Here is a 23,801-nt window from a genome sequence, read left to right as displayed (position 1 = left end):
GGTTAATTTTAACAATGAGTTTCTAAGGTTAATGGTTTAGTATAAAGTAAATTGGGTTATTTTCTTAACATCAAAATGAAATTCCGAGTACGTTTTATGGTTTTTGGTTAAGATGTTAGCGAGTATACCAACTGTTTCTTGTCACTATGGCGATCTTGGGTTGATGACCTTCTAACAGATAGATTCCACGATAACTTTATCTGAATCACTGTTATTTGTAAACATCCTAATATATCATTTAGGAATCATTAAAGCTAATGAGGCAAATTATTCTAAAGGCACGTGAGACATATCAAACATTGAGCTCGTTTTCAATATTACATAGGCACTCACATAAGCGAATAAACCACAACAAGTGTCAGAAGACCTGTTGTTTACAGACGAGTAGTACTTGTAAGATAGGGATTGTCTGCTTCCTCTGTTCGTAGTGTGAACAGACACTATTCTCGTAAAAAGAAATAAAACTTGAGAGTTATGAGATTAGATCACACACTTCACCAAAATGTAGTATTTTGGGAACTCCTTGGCGATAGAACTTAACATGCCCAGCCTGTCTTGATAGGGTATCGTAGGCACATCTGACGATAATGCAAAACATATATCAATGACCTTGCCCTTTTGTATCGAACAACATTAATGCATGTATCTACATGGTAATGCTTAGTTTTATATGATGTAAGCCATAAAATAACTACTTGGGACATTACATTTCACTCAACGGGTTTTGGTCGTGATGACGAGCTGTTGGACTGTGATTTTAATTTCGTTTCTTTTGATTTGGTTTGGTTTCGATTTAATTTGTTGCATTTCGTTTGATTTGGTTGCGTTTCGTTCTGTTTCGATTCTTTCAGTTATGCTTTTATTTTGCAGTTTACATGTACCCGATGCACATGGGTATGAAGCCAAAAAAATCAGAAGGCTAGTAGATGATACTTTAACCACTCAATCACAGCGACCCTGAATATTGATGAAGTAGGTGTGTTGGACTATGACTTGAGGCGGGAGTCAGTCTATAAGGACTAATGTATGTTTTAAACCTATTTAAATAAACTATTAACATTAAATATTTAATACCTAACTATTTATATGCCATAATATACCATAATTATGTTACTATACCAATTTTGTATGAATATATATATATTTTGTCCACAAACTTTGACTCATTTAAGGAGATTCAATCCTATTGTCCGTACTACTTTATGTCAATACAATTTTTGGAAATAAAATTACCTATCAAAGGCTGTCAAAATCAGACTTCTCTATTTGTGTAACTTATTGAAATGTCATCTGTGATTATCTAAGTAAAAAAGCAAGACTTTTAATAATCTCTGGGTTACAGAAAGGTATATCTCTGCTAACCAAACCAGATAAATGATTTCACGCAAAAAAAAAAACAACGAATGATCCATTTGAAAGATCTTACACCGACTTTCCATAATTGGCAAAGAAGAGCTAGTTTGATGGATACCAATGAGGAAACTAGAAAATTGTACCCAATATTGTTCTGAAATCTGCTGCATTAACTTTGGTATCTTAGTCTTTTATTCCAGTACAATTTTCATATGTCAACCTTTTGTTCCATTCAACGACAGTGAAAATAAAACATTAGTAAGTATCGTCTTAAAAGTTTTTGAATTCATTAATTCCTTATTGTTGTGTGACCGCAACATTGGGTTTCTATCTATAAATGCTAAAAATGTTTTACAAGAAAAGCAAATTCCAACATTTACATTTACTTGATCACTATACATATGTACACTAACCAAAACAATGTGATGTCTATTGGGCCATTATGTGACCATAATGACGGCAAGAACGGCACCTGATCTCTGTCAAAACTTCTGTGATGCAGTCATCGATTGTTAACTATTTATTTGTTTTAACATCATAATCTTATCAATAAAGGTCCTCTAGAGGAGTTAATAATACAAGTAGCGCATTACACTATATTTTGATGGAATATCTGGTCAGTGTAGGAACCACAGAACGAAAGCAAAGATTGATTTCTGGAAATTCCCATTTGGGCACAAGGTTTATGTTTCGAAGCCTGTTGGTTGGGAATTAAGGTTATATAAGTTTTAAAGGTTTAATGTGTGGGTTGGGCGATGCATGTAGACGTAACGTGTACATGTATACATAATGTTTTTAATTCTATCAAAATTTTGGTCAACTGTTTGGTGCGGAATTCAACACAAGAGGACAGCCTCGTTAACAATTTGGTAGATCTTTGAAATATTTTGTGCACAGATGTGTGAGATGACCTTCTGCATATTAAATGATGAAGGACTTGACTTCATTAAAAATTGTTTACATGAACAGTGGAAAATATTAGCATTGTCGTCTATGGAAAATCATTTCGTTCTCAGATCTCTCTTTAGATGTCAGTCTTGAAGATAATCATTTATGAAAATTGTCTGCAAAGCTCTGTAATCTATAGAGTGGAAATTCCATAGATATATAGTTAAAGCTTAAATACCAGTAAATCAGAAACCCTGGACACCACACAAACAAATCTCTATACCAATATTGTCTTTACTCGAGCATCATATAACTCGATCTGAATTGTGTACATCTCCTAACCTTTGAAACAATGTTCAGGTTGGTATCAAAGGTTTCAAAGTAAATAAGCATGCAATATGATCGTAGTTTCAGAATGATGGGATGACGTCAATGTAGATGAATTATGTACAATTACTTTAGTAGATAATATTACGTACGGTGTATATATACGACAGCATGATGGATAAAAAAAGTTGGAACCTCAGTCAACAAAGCACAAAATGCGATATATCGTATGTATTTTTTAATAGAAGCATTTAAACTGGGCCCCAGACAAAAAACATTAATCTAATAAGAGATATAAAAAAAATAATAAAAAAAAGAAAATTACATTTTGAATATGATGTGATTGACTTAAAGAAACCCTATAGTATACAGCTTGTGTATAATGTAAAGCTTAAAGTAGCGATCTGTGCCATGTATATATAAACCAATTACCTCGGAAACAAATTACTATAACATGTGGGCTGTCTATCTTTACGGCGTTGCCACGACCCATGAGATTGGGCCCTGTGTAACAGCTCTGGAGAACGAGGGCATCTACCGTAATCAAAAGCCGAGTCAGGAAATACGTATGGTTCATTAAAATGTCACAGACCTAGTCTCTTACGATTAAAATTTAAAAGCACATTAAATGATGCATCTCTGCTACCGTCGGGGGGTAATTGTAATGGCGGCAGTTTTGTTGTTTTACTGTTCTTGCAATAGGTAAATGATTTAGGTAACACAGCAGTACCTAGAAGGTTTAATGTCAAGGTTTCGGTCAATCACCTCTTATTGTAGAGCAGGCTTTTTTCGCGGTTGTTATTTTCGCGATTTTTTCGGGATGTTGGTAAAGCTGCGAAAATTTAATCTGATTTCGAGAAATTATTCAATTATAATTATATACCGTGAAAATATTTCTTTCGTCATTTAAAGTCAAAATCGCAAAAAAGGTTTGACCCGTAAAAACAACCGCTTATATGTATTTTAATTTGTATACGTCGTGTATCGAATATAACAGAAATTGATGAGTTTGCAATATCTAATTGGAACACTTCAAGAACCGAACCTTAAGAAGTTATTCTTATGTCATATTTAACAATCATGCAAATAGTAAAGGCTACTTCCGATAAAGCTTATATTTAATTTCTAGAATCAAATGTTAAAAGAACATTAAAATTTGTACATATATCGGGAAAACCCAGTTCTTATGGAAATTAGATCAGTTGGTTTTACTGTAATATGCCAGAAAAGCCCATGGTGGTGAAATGCGTGTGGAGTGTTCAAACTCGCTCGCTGTCCGCCATTACACATTGTGGTCGAACTTCTTGTATGCCGAACCCTGTCCCTTGCTCGTAGAGTAATGCTACTTTTGTCTAGAACTGCTCAAATCGCTTATATTTAATTTCTAGAATCAAATGTTATTACTGAAATTGCAGTTAAATAGCATAAATACAAAACAATTTTAATCGAATAGTGACGTAATTATAAAGCCAAACTGTAGTAGTCAAATCTCACACATGTTCGTAAAACAAGCGCCGGCCCGCCGGTCCCAACAGCAAAGATATGTTATCACAATTATTAAAGAAGAAAGACTTTGGAAACCGTTGATGAAATAAATTATGTTGAAATTGTCTGATCACAATGAAACTTACGACAGCGACAAACCTCTGGCCTTGTCTATCACCTTCTATCTCACAGAATTACCCAAAAGACACGCCAAATATCTCAAACGATTATCCAAAAGATATACAAAGTATATCTCAAAGTATTGCCCGCAAGACACACCAAATATCTCAAAGAATTACCCATATGACACACAAAATATCAAGGTCCTAAACAATAACTGTTCCGTACCTCTGTTTCATCCTTCCAGTAGAAGATATTGGACCCTAAATTAATAATTACTCGGAAAACCCAAAATATCAAATCTATTTCACAGATGAGGTCTTCTTTTAGGTGAAAACACTACACTTAGATGATCTAGCAGATGGACCTGAATGTTTATGTGATTTCTGTAAACTTAATTAGTTTGTTGATTTTAACGCTACATTTGGCCTTAAGTACTTAAGCATTTAAAGAGAGCAAAACATTTTTAATGGCGCATGTGTTGTTTTGAACATCATTATATATTTAACAAACGTTTGACAGTTGTCTGCACAAAGAACAAACATTCTTCAAACGTTTTAATCGGATGTTTAAAGTGGTTTTCTTGTGTGCGCGCCTACCGCGGTGCATGTTCTTTTTATTTCTACAAGGCGTTTCATTACTACTCCATCCCTCCATCGTATATAAGTTAACAGCTCTGTTTACAAAGTTCATCAAAGGGAGATTCGTTAATTCAAAAGTTCAATACATCAATTAAGATACTTGTTTTTGCCTTTATTTATAGTTACAACTGATTATACTCAAAGGTTTTTTTTTACCATTTCAAAAGGAAAACATTAACGAATGATCAATGGTGCAAAATATGATCTACTACACCAAATATTACATGTTCGTAAATGTTATCGAGTCTTTCGTACTTTTTGTAGTTTTTGCTGTTGACACTTCTGGTCGTTTTATGAAATTTTAGGGCTAAAAATTTCAACTCTAATAATGTATACCTTTCTAAAACCTGAGTTTAAGCGTACCAGTGCAGTGAGAAAGTTAAGGTTAATATTTTTGACTGTTTGATTAAAATACTGATTTCCTATTATGACATATCGACACTCTTAGTTCTTACAAGCGAAGGAATGTCCTTTTAATTATTGTAATTCTATTACGATATGCACATCACGCATCGTCGAAGACCCGCGGTTGATTGCCATTCGCAATTGATTTGTGCAGCGTAGCGTAGTGCAATGAACCGTGTTTAGTACGGCAAGAATTTGGAGGAATGTCATTTTTAGAACGGACTGATCTGTGAAAAGATATAATACTCAATACTCTGGGAGTTAATACAATTACAATAGATAGGAGTTTCTACAATTTCAAATAGTGGTGGTAATCCTTGATCGACGATGTGAAGAAATCAAAACCATCGCAAAATAATGAACGCGAATAAAATAAAAAAATATTTACTGAATTTCACAGATCATTTATACTGATTTATACTAGTTCACTACGGTAAGTAACGCTACATGTACTTACGTGAGCCTCAACATTCTTGGGTGTTCTACTTTCTATTGTTGTTTTGTTTCGGTTTTTTTTTTTTTTTTTTTTTTTTTTTTTTTTTTTTTTTTTGCGTTTCACTTTTTATTGTTCTTTACACGTACCTCGTTTCTTGTCGTGCGTGAAAATTGGATATGGTATTGATTAAATATTTTCGGCTTTCGTCCAATAGATTTTCTATCAAAAAATAATTGTGTCAATATCTGGCCCGACAACCATGAAAAAGTCTATGACTTAAGTTTATGCTCAGCCAATCAAAAAATGACAGAAAGTTTTGTAACGCCATCTGCGAGTGTCTAAGTCTAAACTTAGAGCTAAGCCTGTTTCATGAACTTGAGACCCATTATCTGAGAGGGATGCTGTATAAAACCTAATATTAGATAAGTTTACACATGCTGTCGTCTGTTAATCTTTGCTTTAATATTTTGCTGTAACTTATATACAAACAAGATGGATTTTTATGGATCTGTATATTAAAATGGTATTACTGTTCTTACTTCATCTGTATTCACATACAAGTAAAATAAAACGCGTTCTTAACCAGATCCATTTTTTGAGGAGTGTGTAAACACAGCCATGGCCACGTGTTTTAATATTCTATAAACGATTGCTTGCACGCGGGGTGATCTTGGCAATCGAATGCTCGCACGACGCCACGTGCCACTCTAATGACGTCATAAGTGACGTATATCTAGTAATGTTTATTTGCATTATTCTTTAAAACTCTACATGTGATTATATTGATTCTATTTTAGCATCTGCGATTATTATTTCATCACTTCTTAAAAATCTTGACGAGTCTTTATGCGTCCTACTACAAAAGCAAATTCACTTGACGGAAAAAAGCAATCACTATTGCATATACTGTAGAGTTACTAATATTTGCGAGGTTTTAATTCCGCAAAATCGTCGGATTCACCCAAATTCGCGAAATTTAATATCTCGTGAATATTTTGAAAATGACTCTTTTTCATGTCAATCTCTATCTCGTAAATGACGTTTTCAGAGCCTACAAAGAAGTTCGCGAAAATAATTCCCTACGAATAAGTTAGAGTAAATCGTAAAATTTTACACCCGCGAAATTTAATAACCATACAGTTAAAATACTGCTTGTTTTACATGTCTTTGTAACAGTCCTGAAATGGTTTTATGGCGTGTTCGATTTAAGTGGACGAAGAATCCAAAAGATTCTGCTGAAAAAAAAATCTCAACATAGGAGACCACGGTCAGTAGTTATCGCATGCACATGTCTGTCTCGAACTGAACTGTCTATCTCAGAGAGTACAAGTTTACATAGATATAGTTCTAGTATGTAATAGTGAGTGATATCTTACCATTCAGTATCTAAAGTCACTCAACTATTCTATCAAATAACACGATAAATTGACTTCGACATTTAAGCTTTCAAATCCAGGGCCGTTGTTAGCCCATGACACCGGCGTTTCCACGCGCGCCCAAGTAATCAACTGACAAGAAACCAAGGAAGTCTACCACAACGACTTACATTAGGAACCATTACTTGAACCTATATATATATATTCTTATTTATACAAAGCATGCATTTAAATAATGTTTACGATAGTGGTAATTCAGTAATGTTTTCGATGCATTCTTTTTCGTCATTCTACTAACTAATCAAATTGTAAACTAAAATATGAATTCGCCAAAAGAGGTACACTTGCATTAACTCAAAAAATACTCACCCGGTCTTAGCGAAGTTCGCCCAGTATTTCATCATCTTCTTCGATAACCGTTTTTCATGGTTACTGTAGTTTTTATAATTCACTAAAGGATCACCAAAAGCGAAAAAGATTTCATCTCCATGCATCACGCCCATCCAATTAGGCCAAAATTGTCGGGAGGATCGATGAGCGAATTCGTAATAGTATACCGTCATATTAGCCATAGCATAGGTCTGGGCTAACTCCACCACAGGACAGATGAAGTTCACATCACCTATCGCTTGTTCAATTCTGTCTCTATTCATAGATTTACTACTGGGATCCTTCCATGGGGTATATTGAAATAAAATGGCGTCTTTTCCAAATGAATTTATTTTCTTGGGAAATTGGGGGTAGTAATTGAACATATCGTCTATAGCCATAACGAATTGTCGACGTTTAATATTACTCTCCTGTTTTAACGTAAATAGGTCTTTGTTATAATAGGGTAGGAGCCACGTTCCTTCATTTGAATTAGATCCAACTAATACAGGAATTTTCTTAAAGTTTTGACGCCTGAACGCGTTTTCTGGAGATTCTGTTAAGAAAATTCCGTCTATCACAGGTACGAAAGGAAATTGTGAGATGCCCCTGACGATGTCTGGATCGTATTCCTTCGTGGGGAAGTCTTCGGCCGGCCGATCGCGCAGGCACAATAGTGTTTCCGGTAAGGTGTTGCGCGTGCAGTTCATTGCCGCTGCGAACACATGACTCCTCCTCGTAGACTCGGCCTGAGTTAGCGTGGCCCAGGGAGCTGTTGGACCACCACTTTGTAATATCGCCCTATCGAACTTGCTCCGACTCAACGGTGACAAAAGATGCATACCAATACTAGCGGCACCCGAGCTTTCACCAAACAGAGTTATGTTATAATTATCCCCACCGAAACGATGTGCGTTCCTGCGGACCCAATCCAGGGCCATTGATTGGTCCATGACACCGGCGTTTCCAGGTGCGTCCAAGTGATCAAAGGACAAGAAACCAAGGGAGCCTACTCTATATTGCAAAGATACAATAACAACGTCTTCCTCCGCCGCGAGATATTTGGCGTCGTAAACATCCAAGGCTGAGGATCCGCTGAGGAATGACCCTCCGTAGATCCATACCATCACTGCCTTCGGACCAGAGTCATGTGACTTACTGACCGGACGCCAGACGTTGAGGTATAAACAATCCTCACTAGGTGGCGTGTTAGGGTTCCATTGATTTGATCCATTGAAGCCCGGGAACACCACATCGAAGCCTTGCATACACGCATTTGGCTTCGTGGTGGCGTCTAGAACGCCTTCCCATGGGTCATTCGGTTGTGGGTGTCGGAAACGGTATCTTCCTAAGGGAGGTTTGGCGTACGGTATTCCATAGAATACATCCACCTGTTTTGAATGATGCACTTGGAGCCGTTTCCCTTTCACAAAACCCTTGTCAGTCTCCACAACCAAACTCTGGGTCAACGCGTACGGCAAGGACACCAACACATACACGAATGACGTCAGCACAGAGATCGATGACGCTTTACCCATGACATCAGTGTGTATGTCGTTGTGTCTGAAAAGACAAGCATAATATATGTAAATTAAAAAATAACAATTACAAAGAGAAAGTACAGTAACAAGGAAATATCACTATTATCATCTACTAGAAATATGCGGATTACACGATCATTTGTCTTTCGTTATATTTGGCAAATATGCGTAGGGTTAACTTGAAAATATTGTTACATTTCTGTAACATTGAAAATATATTCAAATTGATCAAAATGATTCAATCTACCATAGATAATCTCTTTAAAAATCCAAATATTAAAAGGGACTATATTTGTCTATTACACTATGACGCCTTTGTTTTCAGCAAATCAGAAGCAACGTTACAAACGGCAACGCCATTTTTCTATTATAGGCTGATAAAGTAAATTTTATAGCCAATGGAATTTGTACATGTATCTAAACACTATTGAGTCTTGTTCTAACACTTGTCGACTCTACATCCAATGGACAAAATTCACGGAGTGGTAAAATACTCACGGAAGCTAAAAATTCATAAAGTTCGTTTAAGAATGGGTGTTGGTTTATTTCATTATGCAAAATATAACATAATTATGAAGCAAAACACATTATAATGTCAAACACTTTTTTGGTAAGTCGACAGCGACAAGACTAGGTTTGTTTATTGAAATGATATTCGGCAAATTTCAAGTGCACAGCTGTATGTCTATGCCTATATTTGTACGTCCTACCGATATACTTTATCTGGCATTTTCAAGACAAAACCCTGATAAATAGTCGATATAGGAGAGCAGACGGGAAACATTGAACACTGTTTAAAATGGTTTTATATATCTACAAAAAACGGTCGGCATTTAGGTCGCCAGAACACATATCATATTCTTTTTTTATTTTAGTTGAAGTTTGCTTCGTTTTAATCTCATTCCATATTTCTCTTTAGAGGTCCTCATAAACGTGAAAGATAAATAAGGTTCCCCTTCAAGATTATTTTTATTCCCTTCACAATATCAAAGATTATTTTGAATCACTTCACAAGACCAATGCTTATTTTGATCCCCTTAACACATCCAAAGAATATTTTGATGTCATTCACACGAGCAAAGATTTATTGATTCCCTTCACACGACCAAGTATTATTTGGACTCCTCATAATGTTATAATTGATCCCATTCCACCAGGTCAACCTTTTGTCAATATGATGTAACAGTGTGGGGTGTGCTGTCCAATGTCTTGGCGATATACTTCAATGAGAAACACTATAAATTGAGTAAAAGTGTTCACTATTGCAAAGAAACGAAACACAAATACACCGCATCCTCCCAAAATAGACATTCACGCATGCAACTCATTGCACACATTGGAGGTAGTTCTTAATTGACCTAATAGCTGTAAATATGACATTAACTCAACCATTCAACCAAAATATCTTCGATTCTTCTCCACAAATAATTGAAAGACCCCCTTGATTTGTCTGCATAAAGCACCACCAATCGCAGCACTAAGGAATTTTTGGCAATCTTTTGGCCCGACATATTACATTAAAAGTCGCATGTCATATAATGGGGCCCATCGCAGTACCCCCGCCTAGCTACCGAAGCTGTAGTAGAGTCTGCAATTTCACCCATTCTGTTATCAAATAGCGGTGATTCAACTGAAGACAAAGCGACCCTGTCAACTTTGTACAGTATAGAGCAGTGGTGTTATACAGGAGTATAATGTGACATTTCTCTGATTGTTCGGCCTTATATTGCGATTATTTCCTCAAAACATCGACAATATCATAAATAACAAAGACAAATACCATACCAAGACAGCATACTCTTTTTAATGAACCCAATAGTGTTCTGATATTTTTTTATGTTTTGAAGGCAAAGTTCATTCATGTTTTGTTTAGTTAGCAGTTATTTGCATAATTGCAAAACTATTGTTTAATATATTAGGTTTAAGTCATATTGACAGCAATGGTCATTTAAGAACGGCCTCCATATTTGCAATGTGTCACGGTGTGTCAACGTCTGTAGATTGGGACACTGCGGTATATTCGTGTTGTGTCTCCATGTAATAATGTAACTAGGCCTAAAGCTGTATTGCACTTTTTACAGATCTATCTCACTGAAGAATGCACTAGAAGACACCGAACAAGCACACCCCACGCGGTCCTATAATACAGCCAACGGCAAACTAGTCGTCCCACTCCCTTTATGCTGAGCAGGAGAAGTAACTACCATCTTTATAGACTATGGCCAAATATAGGAGTTTAATAATGATGAAATAAATCATATGAGCAACAAGATATACACCTCTTAACGTCTGCACGCTCGTGGCCATTGGTTTGTCTTTGACATCTATAAGCATTTGTTCATGGTTGCATTTATATAAATTTAGTCTATTTTCCTTTCTTTGTTCCTGTCTCTTTTCATGCTGCGCTCAGACCCGTGCGGCAAACGCAAGGGTGTTAACTGATCCGGAAACAGTTTTAGTAGAAAATTAGTCTTGCTCATCCAGACACTTATTGACTGTGCATGAGCCTGAATGGTAATCAAGCGTTTGGTTGAATGAGACGATGATGATTATTCTTTTGAACTCAGCTTGTTCATGTAAGTTCTATGGTATCTACTATAACTGTGATTTGGTTGATTATAATGGTTAAATTGTTTTTATTATATCATTGCTTTATGTAACATATGTCACAGTGATCTGTATGTTTGCTTACTGTCTGGCTACAGCAAATAAACGGACAGACGAATTTGTATCTTTCTAACTTCTATACAAGTGTGATATAATTAATACATTTCACTTTTTATGGATGCTGACATCATTATGATACAAATGGCCTTCATGTTTGTGAATCCTACTGTAGGTATTCTGTCGTTGCATTTTAGGTACTGATTTGGTAATACTAACGTCTATTTCTCTGGAAAAAATATGTTGATAAATTCATCAAAACATGCGTGACAGTCAGTACCTTCCCACAAGGGCAGATAACTTTGCAATATGTTAATACAGAATAATGAGCGAATTTGTTTTGAAGAGTTCACATAATTAGCTGTGGTCACTTTCATCTTTGTCCCAATTTTTAACACAATCAGTCTGAAGCATACTTTAATAAGTTCCTCGTCATATTTTTTTCAGTATTTGCGATGGGCAAACCGACCATCAAACCCCTATCATCATTGGCTTGTGTTCGGTATTTTGATTTCCTTCTAAATATATACATTTTTTCTCCAAATTTTGCCTTCATTTTACAAGTAGTATAAAGTATAAAGTCGATCCAGTTATTATCTAAAATTGACTTCTTCTTTCGATACTCTCAGGATTTAAAGTTGACATTACTCGTAACGAAACAAGTGCCAAGTTCATTGTCATCAGACGTCAAACATACCTTGTGTTTTTTCGCATGCAGATGGCGTCCTCCCACGCGACGTACACACGCATGTGTTGAAACAAGTAGCCGCAATTTACGTGCTGATTTTTATTATCATTAAATCATCATTCAATCCCCATCTCTGTTTTCCAAAAATAAACCCTACCCTACGTGTAAGTGTGGCACGAACATGAATTAAGTAAGACTGGTCTTTAATTAGACACTTTAACAGACCCCAACAGACCCGGGTCTGATAGATGCAAGTGAACGAATTTGTTGCCAGAGATACGCTGAGGGTTGATCGAATTAACAGTGGCCCAAACTTATAAATAAAAACATATTTACATCTTATAACATGACGTATACCTCAAATTGTGTTAGTAAAAACATCTGCTATAATTTGTATCCAGGCCATCAAACTCACCGTTTTCGACGGTGAAAACATATAGTTGAATTCATATATTTTCCCTATCTTTTCACTGTTAAAGTATCCTTCTCGGTGTTTAACATACAAAATATTAATTCTGTCCACATTCTTGATATTTATGAATATTTTAAGGTTTCAACGTGAAATCTTATATTACCTATTTTGTCATACTATTTTGATATCCCTCCGTTTTGAAACTTCTTTGGTCGTTTTTTTTTCAATTTCAAATTGTTTTCCGTGTTTTAATGATAAATAAATAATGACATTGTAAGGGTAGATAGCTAAATATTTCAAATGGTTTCTCATTAATCGGGTTTTTTTCTACCTATATAGATAATTATATAAATGAATAAATGACTGTGATTTTTATGAATGGTATTGCCAAAACACTGATGTCTTGACACACTAGCCTTCCAAGCAATTGCCAAATATTTGTACATAGTAGGATCGGTTGTTTTTTCTCTAGGTATTCTTGCTTTAATACTGAACAATCATATGGTTACAGATTCATCAAACCAAAACTTCGTCAATACTTAGCCAATTTTGTTCATCAAGCACTCAATGGAAAGATAAATCATTTCCCTTTAAGGCAAGTAATGCGTCAATGGTGTATAGAGCCCGTTTATTAAAATAATCACGGTTTAAAAAAAATAGGTTTGTTTTTCTCGACCGCCGAGTTCATACCCTTGATACTATAATATATATATGTATACTGTTGTTTAAAAATTTTCGTGCCAGGTCCCTGTGCAACAAACTATCTGTTGCATCTGGGCCCAGTTTTATAAACATTCCTTAAAGGAGTAGGAATTCCTTAGCTTAAAATTCTCCATAGGAAAGCATTACAGAATTTAAGGAAGGCTCCTTAACTTAAGATGTATCCTTAACTTCTGTAATGCTTTCCTATAGAGAATTTCAAGTTAAGGAATTACTTAAATTTAAGGAATGTTTATAAAACTGGACCCAGCTGTCGTATACAGAGCCTTCAATGTTTGCTATTTAATATTACAGGGATGAATTTTACGATTGTGATAGTAACCCATGGAATATCGAAAATGTTCATCACCTTAATATGACATAAAGGCCATAACTAAGAATAAACCAAAATAAACTAGACGAAACACTAAAACGTTACCAGTCCATAGAGCTTGGTTTAGCGACTAGCCATTTTGTCATTTGTCTCTTTCTCTCGGTATGTCTACTGCTGATGCACTGAACATGTAGTACGGGATTCCCAAAACACCTTTACGTATGGTAGGGAATATATGATACGGCAAGGAAGAAGAAATTTATCTTCATTATTCTGACAGAATGATGATATTTTCGCTAAAACATGCTGTGTGCGTTCAGTGCATTGTGCAAAAGATAAAACGTATTACGATGCTGTGTATTTCGCATGTTGATAAGGCACGTCTTACAATGGGACCTCACACGCGTAAATACAGAGAAATTTTGTTGCAAGTGTTTCGAAAATATAATCCTTACCTTTCTTAATATGGGACATATTAATAAATAACTTAATATACATTATATAGTGTTGTAAATAGACTATTTTAAGTATCATTTTAAAAATAAAAAGCTAATTTGACGGTACGTCGAGGCTACAAGCACATGTTAATGTAAACCTATAGAGCCGAAACCTCAATTACCCTGTTACAAGTTAAGTTTTAAAATCAACCTATTATAAAACACTACACGACCTGATTTCATGAACTTTAACATTTAACACCGATTACCGACACAAATCTATGTTTTATCACACACAAAGTTTATTAAGCGTATCGCAGTCTCGCACAAATTGATGATGGCTAGAGAGTAATATCCCACTTCCGGTTCATCAGCGTTTAGACATATTTCCGGTTTAATATCTACATTTCAGAAGATTCACGTCTAACTGTTAAACCAATAACGTTTCGCCCAACTGTGCATGTAACACGCTGCCAGAGAAATAAACTATCTTAATGGTTTTGAATGATTGTATAATTATTTCATGAACAGTGCTCATCGTAAAATTTGATAATATATCAAATATTTTTTTACATTAGAAATGATCAATCTTGGCAGAAGTAGCAGTTCAATGATATATCACTCTATGTGTTCGACTTTATCATACAGCATAAAACTTATAATTACAGTCGAACAGGAAATTTTATATTCTTGCGATAAAATACATTCAAAGTGCCAATATCATGCAATGATTTGGTTTCAACTTTAGTTTGCTCGATAGCAATTACGAGAAACACAGTACGTGTGAACTTGTCAAAGCCATTGATCATTTGCTAGAGATGACGATGCTCTTATCGCTATGTTTTATAAATTTTCGTTCTTGGATAAGCCAGAGGCAGATTGCGATTGCCGCAAAATAGGAAAGTAAGACAATATATATAAGCATAGTACATTATATATAGCCTTAAAATACGAAAGTGAGACATTATATATAAGGACAGTACATTATATATAGCCTTAAAATACGAAAGTGAGACATTATGTATCAGCATAGTTATATGTATAGCCCCCAAATACGGAAGTGAGACATTATGTATAAGCACAGTTACATGAATCGCCCCAAAATACGGAAGTGAGACATTATGTATAAGCACAGTTACATGTATCGCCCCAAAATACGGAAGTGAGACATTATGTATAAGCACAGTTATATGTATCGCCCCAAAATACGGAAGTGAGACATTATGTATAAGCACAGTTACATGAATCGCCCCAAAATACGGAAGTGAGGCATTATGTATAAGCACAGTTACATGAATCGCCCCAAAATACGGAAGTGAGACATTATGTATAAGCACAGTTACATGTATCGCCCCAAAATACGAAAGTGAGACATTATGTATAAGCACAGTTACATGTATCGCCCCAAAATACGGAAGTGAGACATTATATATAAGCACAGTTACATGTATCGCCCCAAAATACGGAAGTGAGACATTATGTATAAGCACAGTTACATGTATCGCCCCAAAATACGAAAGTGAGACATTATGTATAAGCACAGTTACATGTATCGCCCCAAAATACGGAAGTGAGTAGACATTACAATGTATGTATAAGCACGTTACATGTATCGCCCCAAAATACGGAAGTGAGACATTATGTATAAGCACAGTTACATGTATCGCCCCAAAATACGGAAGTGAGACATTATGTATAAGCACAGTTATATGTATCGCCCCAAAATACGGAAGTGAGACATTATGTATAAGCACAGTTACATGTATCGCCCCAAAATACGAAAGTGAGACATTATGTATAAGCACAGTTACATGTATCGCCCCAAAATACGGAAGTGAGACATTATATATATAAGCACAGTTACATGTATCGCCCCAAAATACGGAAGTGAGACATTATGTATAAGCACAGTTACATGTATCGCCCCAAAATACGAAAGTGAGACATTATGTATAAGCACAGTTACATGTATCGCCCCAAAATACGGAAGTGAGACATTACAATGTATGTATAAGCACAGTTACATGTATCGCCCCAAAATACGGAAGTGAGACATTATGTATAAGCACAGTTACATGTATCGCCCCAAAATACGAAAGTGAGACATTATATATAAGCACAGTTACATGTATCGCCCCAAAATACGAAAGTGAGGCATTATATATAAGCACAGTTACATGTATCGCCCCAAAATACGAAAGTGAGGCATTATATATAAGCACAGTTATATGTATCGCCCCAAAATACGGAAGTGAGACATTATATGTAAGCACAGTTATATGTATCGCCCCAAAATACGGAAGTGAGACATTATATGTAAGCACAGTTATATGTATCGCCCCAAAATACGGAAGTGAGACATTATATATAAGCACAGTTATATGTATCGCCCCAAAATACGGAAGTGAGACATTATATATAAGCACAGTTATATGTATCGCCCCAAAATACGGAAGTGAGACATTATATATAAGCACAGTTATATGTATCGCCCCAAAATACGGAAGTAACTTTACTCGCAATAACATGGCTATTGTAAACGGGGGAAACTAAAACTAGAAAAGCTGTTTTTGTACATGTTATGTACAATTGTCCACATTAAGATGATTTGAGAAGATTAAGGGTTTTTTTCACGTTCAACTTCATTTCGGTACGCACTTCAGTACGTGTACGTGTAATTAATTTACAGTGTAGTTTATTTGAAACATGTGAAATTGAAAACAAAAGAAATATTACTTATTATAATCATATTATAGATGTTTAAACTTTGAATGTGGGATTTTGGTTAGTTGAATGGGGCTAACGAGATATTAACTGTTAAGGTCATTTGAGGACTATATCACCTGTATGCATTGTGTGGTGTGTATGTGAATGTTTGTATATTTTGGGAAGGTACGGTATACGTAGTATAAATATAGTGTTATCTCACTGAAGCGTTTCGCCAAAGACACTGAACAACACATTCCACCCGGTCGAGGTTCACTTGAGTTGCGAGTTTAAAGAAAAGAAACCCTCCATACCAGCAACCGACAAACCAATCGTCCCATTTCCATTATGCTGATTGCTAAGTAGCAAGAGTTACCAATTTTATAGATTAGAGAGTGTCTCGGTCACGGGAAAAATCCGTGAGCTTTTCTCACTGGAATGTGGCGGTGTTGTAAGATGAAGACTGGGCAGAGAAACAGGAGAAGGTATATAAGAGGGGGAGAAATGACATCATATACAATGTACAAAACACGACTCTGGATATCAAAAACATGGATCCTTGGCCAATGACGTATCATTCATTCAAGGTCTTTAGGTTCATCTTTATCTATCATTCCCTTTCATGAAAATAAAGAAATAATATACACATATTACTCGGGTGAGAGATAATTCTTTTGTCGATCATTGTTTGATTCCCCTTAAATCCATATTAATACGACCCCCCCCCCCCCCCCCCACTCCCCGGGTCGTGCACCTGAGTAACTTTCCCACAGTATACCTCCTCGTTGTAGACCCCGAGCCGTATTAACCACTTGACCCTACAGAGTACGTACCTGTATAGATTACCAGTCATTGTTAAATGTTGAAGACATAATATTTACCTGTCCCTACTCGAGACTCTTTATGTAAGACGGCGTAATGACAGCTATAAGGGGGAATAGAAAGGAAAACACGAATAGGGTGATTACCCGAACCCTCCTCAGGAGGCCGAGCTTTTCAAACACCATTCATCACCAATAACATTTCAGAATAAATACTATTATTAAATGTAAACAGAAATAAAAGCTTGACCCAGATTTCGTCCGACTTCAGGACCTATAGAAAACAATAGAATACGTACAATGTAGGTCTTAGGATCTGCCATGTATTTGTTTGTATCTCCAGAAATGAAAATTATATTAATATCTTAAATTTACTTGCTCCAATTTTTTATGAATTTTGTATAGTTCATATTATTACATATATTGGCTAATTAAGAAAGGTTTACGTTCTTGTTCTTTTGTGGAGAGACAAAACGCCGGAATTCCCTGGAATAAACCACCGATCCATGATAGGTATCATTCGAGCCCCGAACTTGAGATCCAAAATAGGAGGACAGGTGATTCTCAGACACCCCAACCACTAGGCAAACGCCATTTCAATATTAACCCTATCTTTATGAAGATACGTTACAACACAAATTTTACATATTGATGTGGATATTGCACCACTCCAGATTTCAACTGGTTCGAAAGCAAGTATATAATTGGATGTCATTTTACGCTTTAGCCACAGAGAGGGAGAACTTAAAAGCGTATTGCAATTCTATAACGTCCAAGACATATAGAGTCTGTGTCTTTTTGTGGAGATGAGTTTATCATGTATATACTTTGCACATTAAATATCGTATAACAGGTCATTCACAAATACTCTACGTATGCCCTGGCCAACCATTACTTTAACATATAAGGTTTTTTTTTAAACAGACCACCTATGGGGATTAAATAGGTTCTAATTTTACTATTAAACATCTGCTTTATTCTATTTCTAGTCAGCCACTGAAGGCCGCTTACTCCCCGATAACGTCATGACTTTGACCCTTATAATATTAGATATTCTATTGTACCACTATCCAAATCTTGCTCATTCGAAGCTAAATAGTGCGATTGATGAGATGAGATCGATGTTTAGTTTTCAATACAAAAAACAGTATAATGTTTCCAATAATTAGCAAAAAACCAAGTGTACAGTATCATACTATTGGCTGGATTGGTTAAGAGAAATCGGAAGTATGACTATATCGGTCCAGTTTGGTAAAACAATTATCACTTAAAAGCCCAAATGATAACATAACTCTAGTCATAGAGCGCAGATTTTCTTCTGGAACGACGGTTTCATAAACCCAATTATATCTTAAACGTCCTTAATGGTCTTATCTTAAAACGACTTTAAATTATAGAAGAAACAAAAATTAAATGCGACAATTAAAAAACATTTTACAGAGAAAAATTCGGAAATAAAGCAAAAAATTAACAAAATAAAAAAAAGCAATAAAGAACTAAATAAACACTGATTGGGCAAAGTATGTGCAAACCACGAAACGTCATAATCTGATAAGATATCCATGTGCTAAAACTCTCGCCTCTGTTCCTCTTTACGTGACCATTATATACCATAACACACAAAACTCATAGACTATTAAGTATAATTCATTCTACTAATACAAACCAAAGACACTTCAGTACTGAGTGCGTATCCTACTTACACGATCGCATTAAATTATCCAGTATCACACAAAATCACAAATTGTTGTCGGAAAGTTCAACAAGGAAGCTCCAAGAATTCTTAAACTTTCCAATCCGTAGTGATCCCGCTCCATCATGTTTTGCTTTCGATAGTTGTTGTAGTAATTAGCACGAGTTTTTAACACAGTAAAAGTTCGCGCGAGTGTCTGTTGTGTGTATTGCTGGAAAAATAGCTATAGTTCTTGTACGCTCCATTGCTTAGCACTGCGTGGCAGAGAGTACGAGAAGAGTTTGAACGGCGGTCTATACTCTACTATGGTGGCCTACTCGTGACACACAAGGTACGAGTTTATATATACAACACGACAAAATTAGCTATTTGTTGTATACGGATGTCTGTCAATGACTTATCGCGCACGAGTTCTGACAGATTTTACGGAGGCCTGGAGGTGATGAGAAGATCTACACAGTGAAGTATGAATTATCTATGGAAGCTAAGAAGCGAATACTGAAAACAGAGCTCTTTCTGTCTACATGACGCAACTGGACGGACAGGTGTAACGATGGAAGCTTACTTACATGGCGCATAAATCCAACACCTTAACCTTTAAATGATGACGTATTCATTGATTCTTGCACACTTAAGAGTGTCCATGCTTGCAAGTGCTGATTTCAACCACCGCAACATATGTAATATGGATGTCGATCAGAAATACTTGTTTTGGATTGTATCGATTTACGTCCTGTCAACATCATACACCATCAAGATTGTAGAAGAAAGTTGGAGTTCCAGAGGAAAAACCAGCGACTAATAGTCGGTATTTTGAAACTGTCCTTCATGTATGATATATGGACCTCCAACTCGCAGTCTGAGTTTGAAAGCTAGTGACAACCTCGCATGTCTTATTATCAACTACGGTTATGTAAGGACGGCCTCTCCTGTATGTAATGCGTTGTGTATGTTAATGTTTGTATGTTTTGGATGGCTGTGGTATATCAACAAAAAGTGGAAACTCTTTCTCGTTTTATAGTTTGAAACTATTCATCATGGACCTCGAACTCGTAAGCCTGAGTTTTTAGAGCTGGCCGTAGCCTCCCAACTACTGCCACCCAAGTGGTTTGTCATATTAACAGCTATGACCATTTAAAGTACAGCCTCACTGCAGGCAGTGCGTTGTATGTGGATATTTGTATATTTTGGGAGGCTTAGGTATTTGAAAAGGCTTAGGTATTTGAAAACGTTGAATCTCTTGCTCATGTTATAGTGCTATTTAACTGAAGCATTCCACTAGAGACACCGGGCAACACATTATACTTAAAATGGGCAAACTGAGCGCTAAGCAGGGACAGAAACTACCACTTACATGGATGATTAGACCCTTACCTCGTCCATCGCTATCTAGAGTGGTAGATATGGTCGATAAGGGGTTAGCAGAAGGACAACCGAGAGGAGGAGGAGAGCAACGATGGCGACGACGAGGAAAACAACGAAAATGGCGAAAGAATGAAAAGTAGGAAGAGGACTAGAAAAGACGACGTGCATATAAGGAGAACAAAGACGAGAAGAATGAAGAAGATGACGCATGGGGAAGGAGGATGAGAGAGACAAAGAGGAGAAGGAAAGGAAAATAGCAAGGATGATGAACGGCGTCGAGGAGAACAGATGAGAGGACGTACGGTAAAGGAGGACGAGAAAGACAAGGAGGAGAAGGAAAGGAAAATAGCAAGGATGATGAGGAAGAGGAGAACGGCGTCGAGGAGAACAGATGAGAGGACGCACGGGGAAGGAGGACGAGAAAGACAAGGAGGAGGAAGAGCTAAGAAAACAAAAAGATGAAGACAAAACGGGAGGGTTAGAGTAGAGGGAGGACAAGAGGATGAAGAAGACGAAGGTGGAGGAGGAGAACAACGACGACAAGGAGAATTGCATCTATAAACTCAATTACTGCCAATTACTGTTATAGTTTACTATGTGTATAGCACCATATCGTCTCTAGTTGGATCTCATTTTAAATGTAGGTCAAGACACGACATTCCCAATAAAACAAATATACCCGTCTTATCTCTTAACAACTAATGACAGCCTACATTGAGACCCGCCGTAACACCTGTGCCATTTAGCAATTAAATTGACATGTGACCTGCAACCTAGTTAGCACTAAAACTTTCATCAAGGCTAGTAAACAGAATCGTTATTTCAAAGCGAGCGAACTTTGACATCCTGACGTACCATTAAAGCTATGATAATATTTTAGACGTTTTAACTAAACGAAGTCAATTGGAACAAAATCTAAAAGCCAAAGAGATAATGCAAAACGTATTATGACAACTAGAAATAACTTCGTATATTTGATTATTTGAAGCATAATACGTACATGGGAAATATATGTGTTATCAATATATTTGATCTACTGGAAATAAAATCTCAATTAGCGTAATTCTGCTGAGTACGGAAAAATATTCCGATTCTTCTAATGCATTATGGTATTGACACAACCAATCAAATTAACTTGTGTGATTGCATTTTTGTCACGTGACACTGTTCTTCCCACCAATCGGCACGCGTGTTACAAAGAGACCAACAATCAGCAATTGTCAATCTATTGTTTCTCATAAACAAGCATAACTAGTTTGTAGTATAGGCACATTCTTTGAAAGCTCTCTGCGTCATATTCCGATCTAAATCGACAGTATACAATCATTGACTTTTTTGTAAGTTAATAAGAAACATTTTTAACCTTTGAAACATCTTTTTATAGCCCAGTTACCAGTTTTGCAGTATCAACCTCTGAAAATGTGTTCAGCTCTCTCTCTCCGGTTGACATTGCATTTTGTTAAGACCGTCAAATCACTGTAAAACAACTTTTATTCGCGTGCGATTTACTTTCGCAAATTTCGCGATCGAGGTAAATTCGCAAAAGTTTATCTCCCCTTTGACTTCTTCGCGTTTTCTTACAGGAAATTAAGGACAATTATTAAATCCGCAAATATGAATCTTCGCCAATTTGTTTTGAAATGGAAATTGCGAAATTTAATTGCCGCGAAAGAAAATTGGTTAACTGTAGTCTACACCAATCAGAAAACATTACAGTTCACAGTCACACACAAATACAGATCCATGATTCGATACTGGAGACTTTAGTCAGATACTTGTTTATCGCCTATATGACTCTGCCTATTATTAGGCTTTGTATCACCAACTAAAGTCGGTGTTCTATTGGCGACTAGTACATGTACTAGTAGACTGGATTACTTGCTTTAGTACCAATTTTCCCTGCTAGGCTGCGCTCATAAATACTATTTCCGGAGCGAAGCCTAGCGGAGAGTAGAAAAACTACGGCAGGCTATCCAGTCCAATGTATTAGTGCTGAAGAGACATTCGGAAGTATCTCGCATCTTTATCAAGAAGCTGAGAGATCGAAAACCCTGGCCTAACACGCGATTGGTGCTAGCTATACAACCGTCACAGATGACTGCGCTAAGTTGAACATAATCCTCGCATCGGAAAATTAGATCGAACCAACGGCTTTCGGATTTCTTAAAAATGCTGAGAGAGACGTTCCCATCGGAGGAAAAAATCCAAAAATCGTTTTACGAGCGTGCTCACGCAAATTCGGCATATTTTGAAAACAAGAGCCTATAATCGAGGATGAAAACTTATGGAGATACATAGACGAATAGCGTTATATCGGTCACTGAGTGCCTGAGTGTTTTAGGGGTAAGCTGGTACTAGAGCACGCATCGTAGCCTGTACAGCGTTTTCTTCTCGAAGTAAATTTATACTCACCATGAAGACTAATAACTTACGCCTTAAAGTCTTGGGTCGAAGGGGACACGTTTCACTGTTAATATATGTCCACCGAATATTCACTGCATATTTTATGACTTTATGTAATCGATTCATCTCTCCATTTACGATATTTTTTGTTCTGAGTAGCATGTTGACTAAATCACTGCGTCAAAATTAAAGTGCAGTGGAGTTCAATGGCCGCGAACAATGAGTCAAGTAAATCCATGTCTCTTCTCCACTCTTTGTATACAGCATGATATCTTTATTTCATTTCGACAATAGGCTTTTTAAAGCCTTTCTGCAAACAAATGATTATACAAAACAGACATTAAAATGATATTTAAACAAATATTAAAGTGTCTTGATATTCCATAGCTTCACTCAACAAATTAAACATATAGTATTCATATATTTTACTCTGTTTATACTCCATTTTCGACGGCTACGAGAAAACACGGTCGCCATTACGTATAAACATTAACAGATATATTGCAAATATCAACTTGAAATTACAAATTAAATTCAAAGTCCCTCAAAATGTAATTATAAGCAATTACTGCTTTCGAAGTGTTTCTTGATAAAACACTTTACGTTGTGTGATTAGTGCAAAATTAAACATTTGCTTT

General features: G+C 36.2%; 1 protein-coding gene across 3 annotated transcripts in view; it reads right to left on the bottom strand.

The window, feature by feature from the left end:
- LOC138306825 (acetylcholinesterase-like) overlaps positions 1–23,349 on the bottom strand; it is a 58,091-nt gene extending 34,742 nt beyond the window's left edge. For 2 of the 3 annotated variants that reach the window (XM_069247307.1, XM_069247305.1), the window contains exons 1-2: positions 19,406–19,691; positions 7,401–8,963 (exon numbers count right to left, since the gene is read on the bottom strand). In XM_069247307.1, the coding sequence (XP_069103408.1) occupies positions 7,401–8,938 (1,538 nt within the window). In that variant the 5' untranslated portion in view covers positions 8,939–8,963; positions 19,406–19,691. Of the gene's footprint in view, positions 1–7,400; positions 8,964–19,405; positions 19,692–23,172 lie in introns of those variants that run through there. The other variant, XM_069247306.1, reaches the window with a different exon arrangement.
- Positions 23,350–23,801: the final 452 nt, after the last annotated feature.

This window comes from Argopecten irradians, chromosome 14, assembly GCF_041381155.1.
Source record: "Argopecten irradians isolate NY chromosome 14, Ai_NY, whole genome shotgun sequence".
NCBI lineage: Eukaryota > Metazoa > Mollusca > Bivalvia > Pectinida > Pectinidae > Argopecten > Argopecten irradians.
This window is presented reverse-complemented; position numbering and strand designations above follow the sequence as displayed.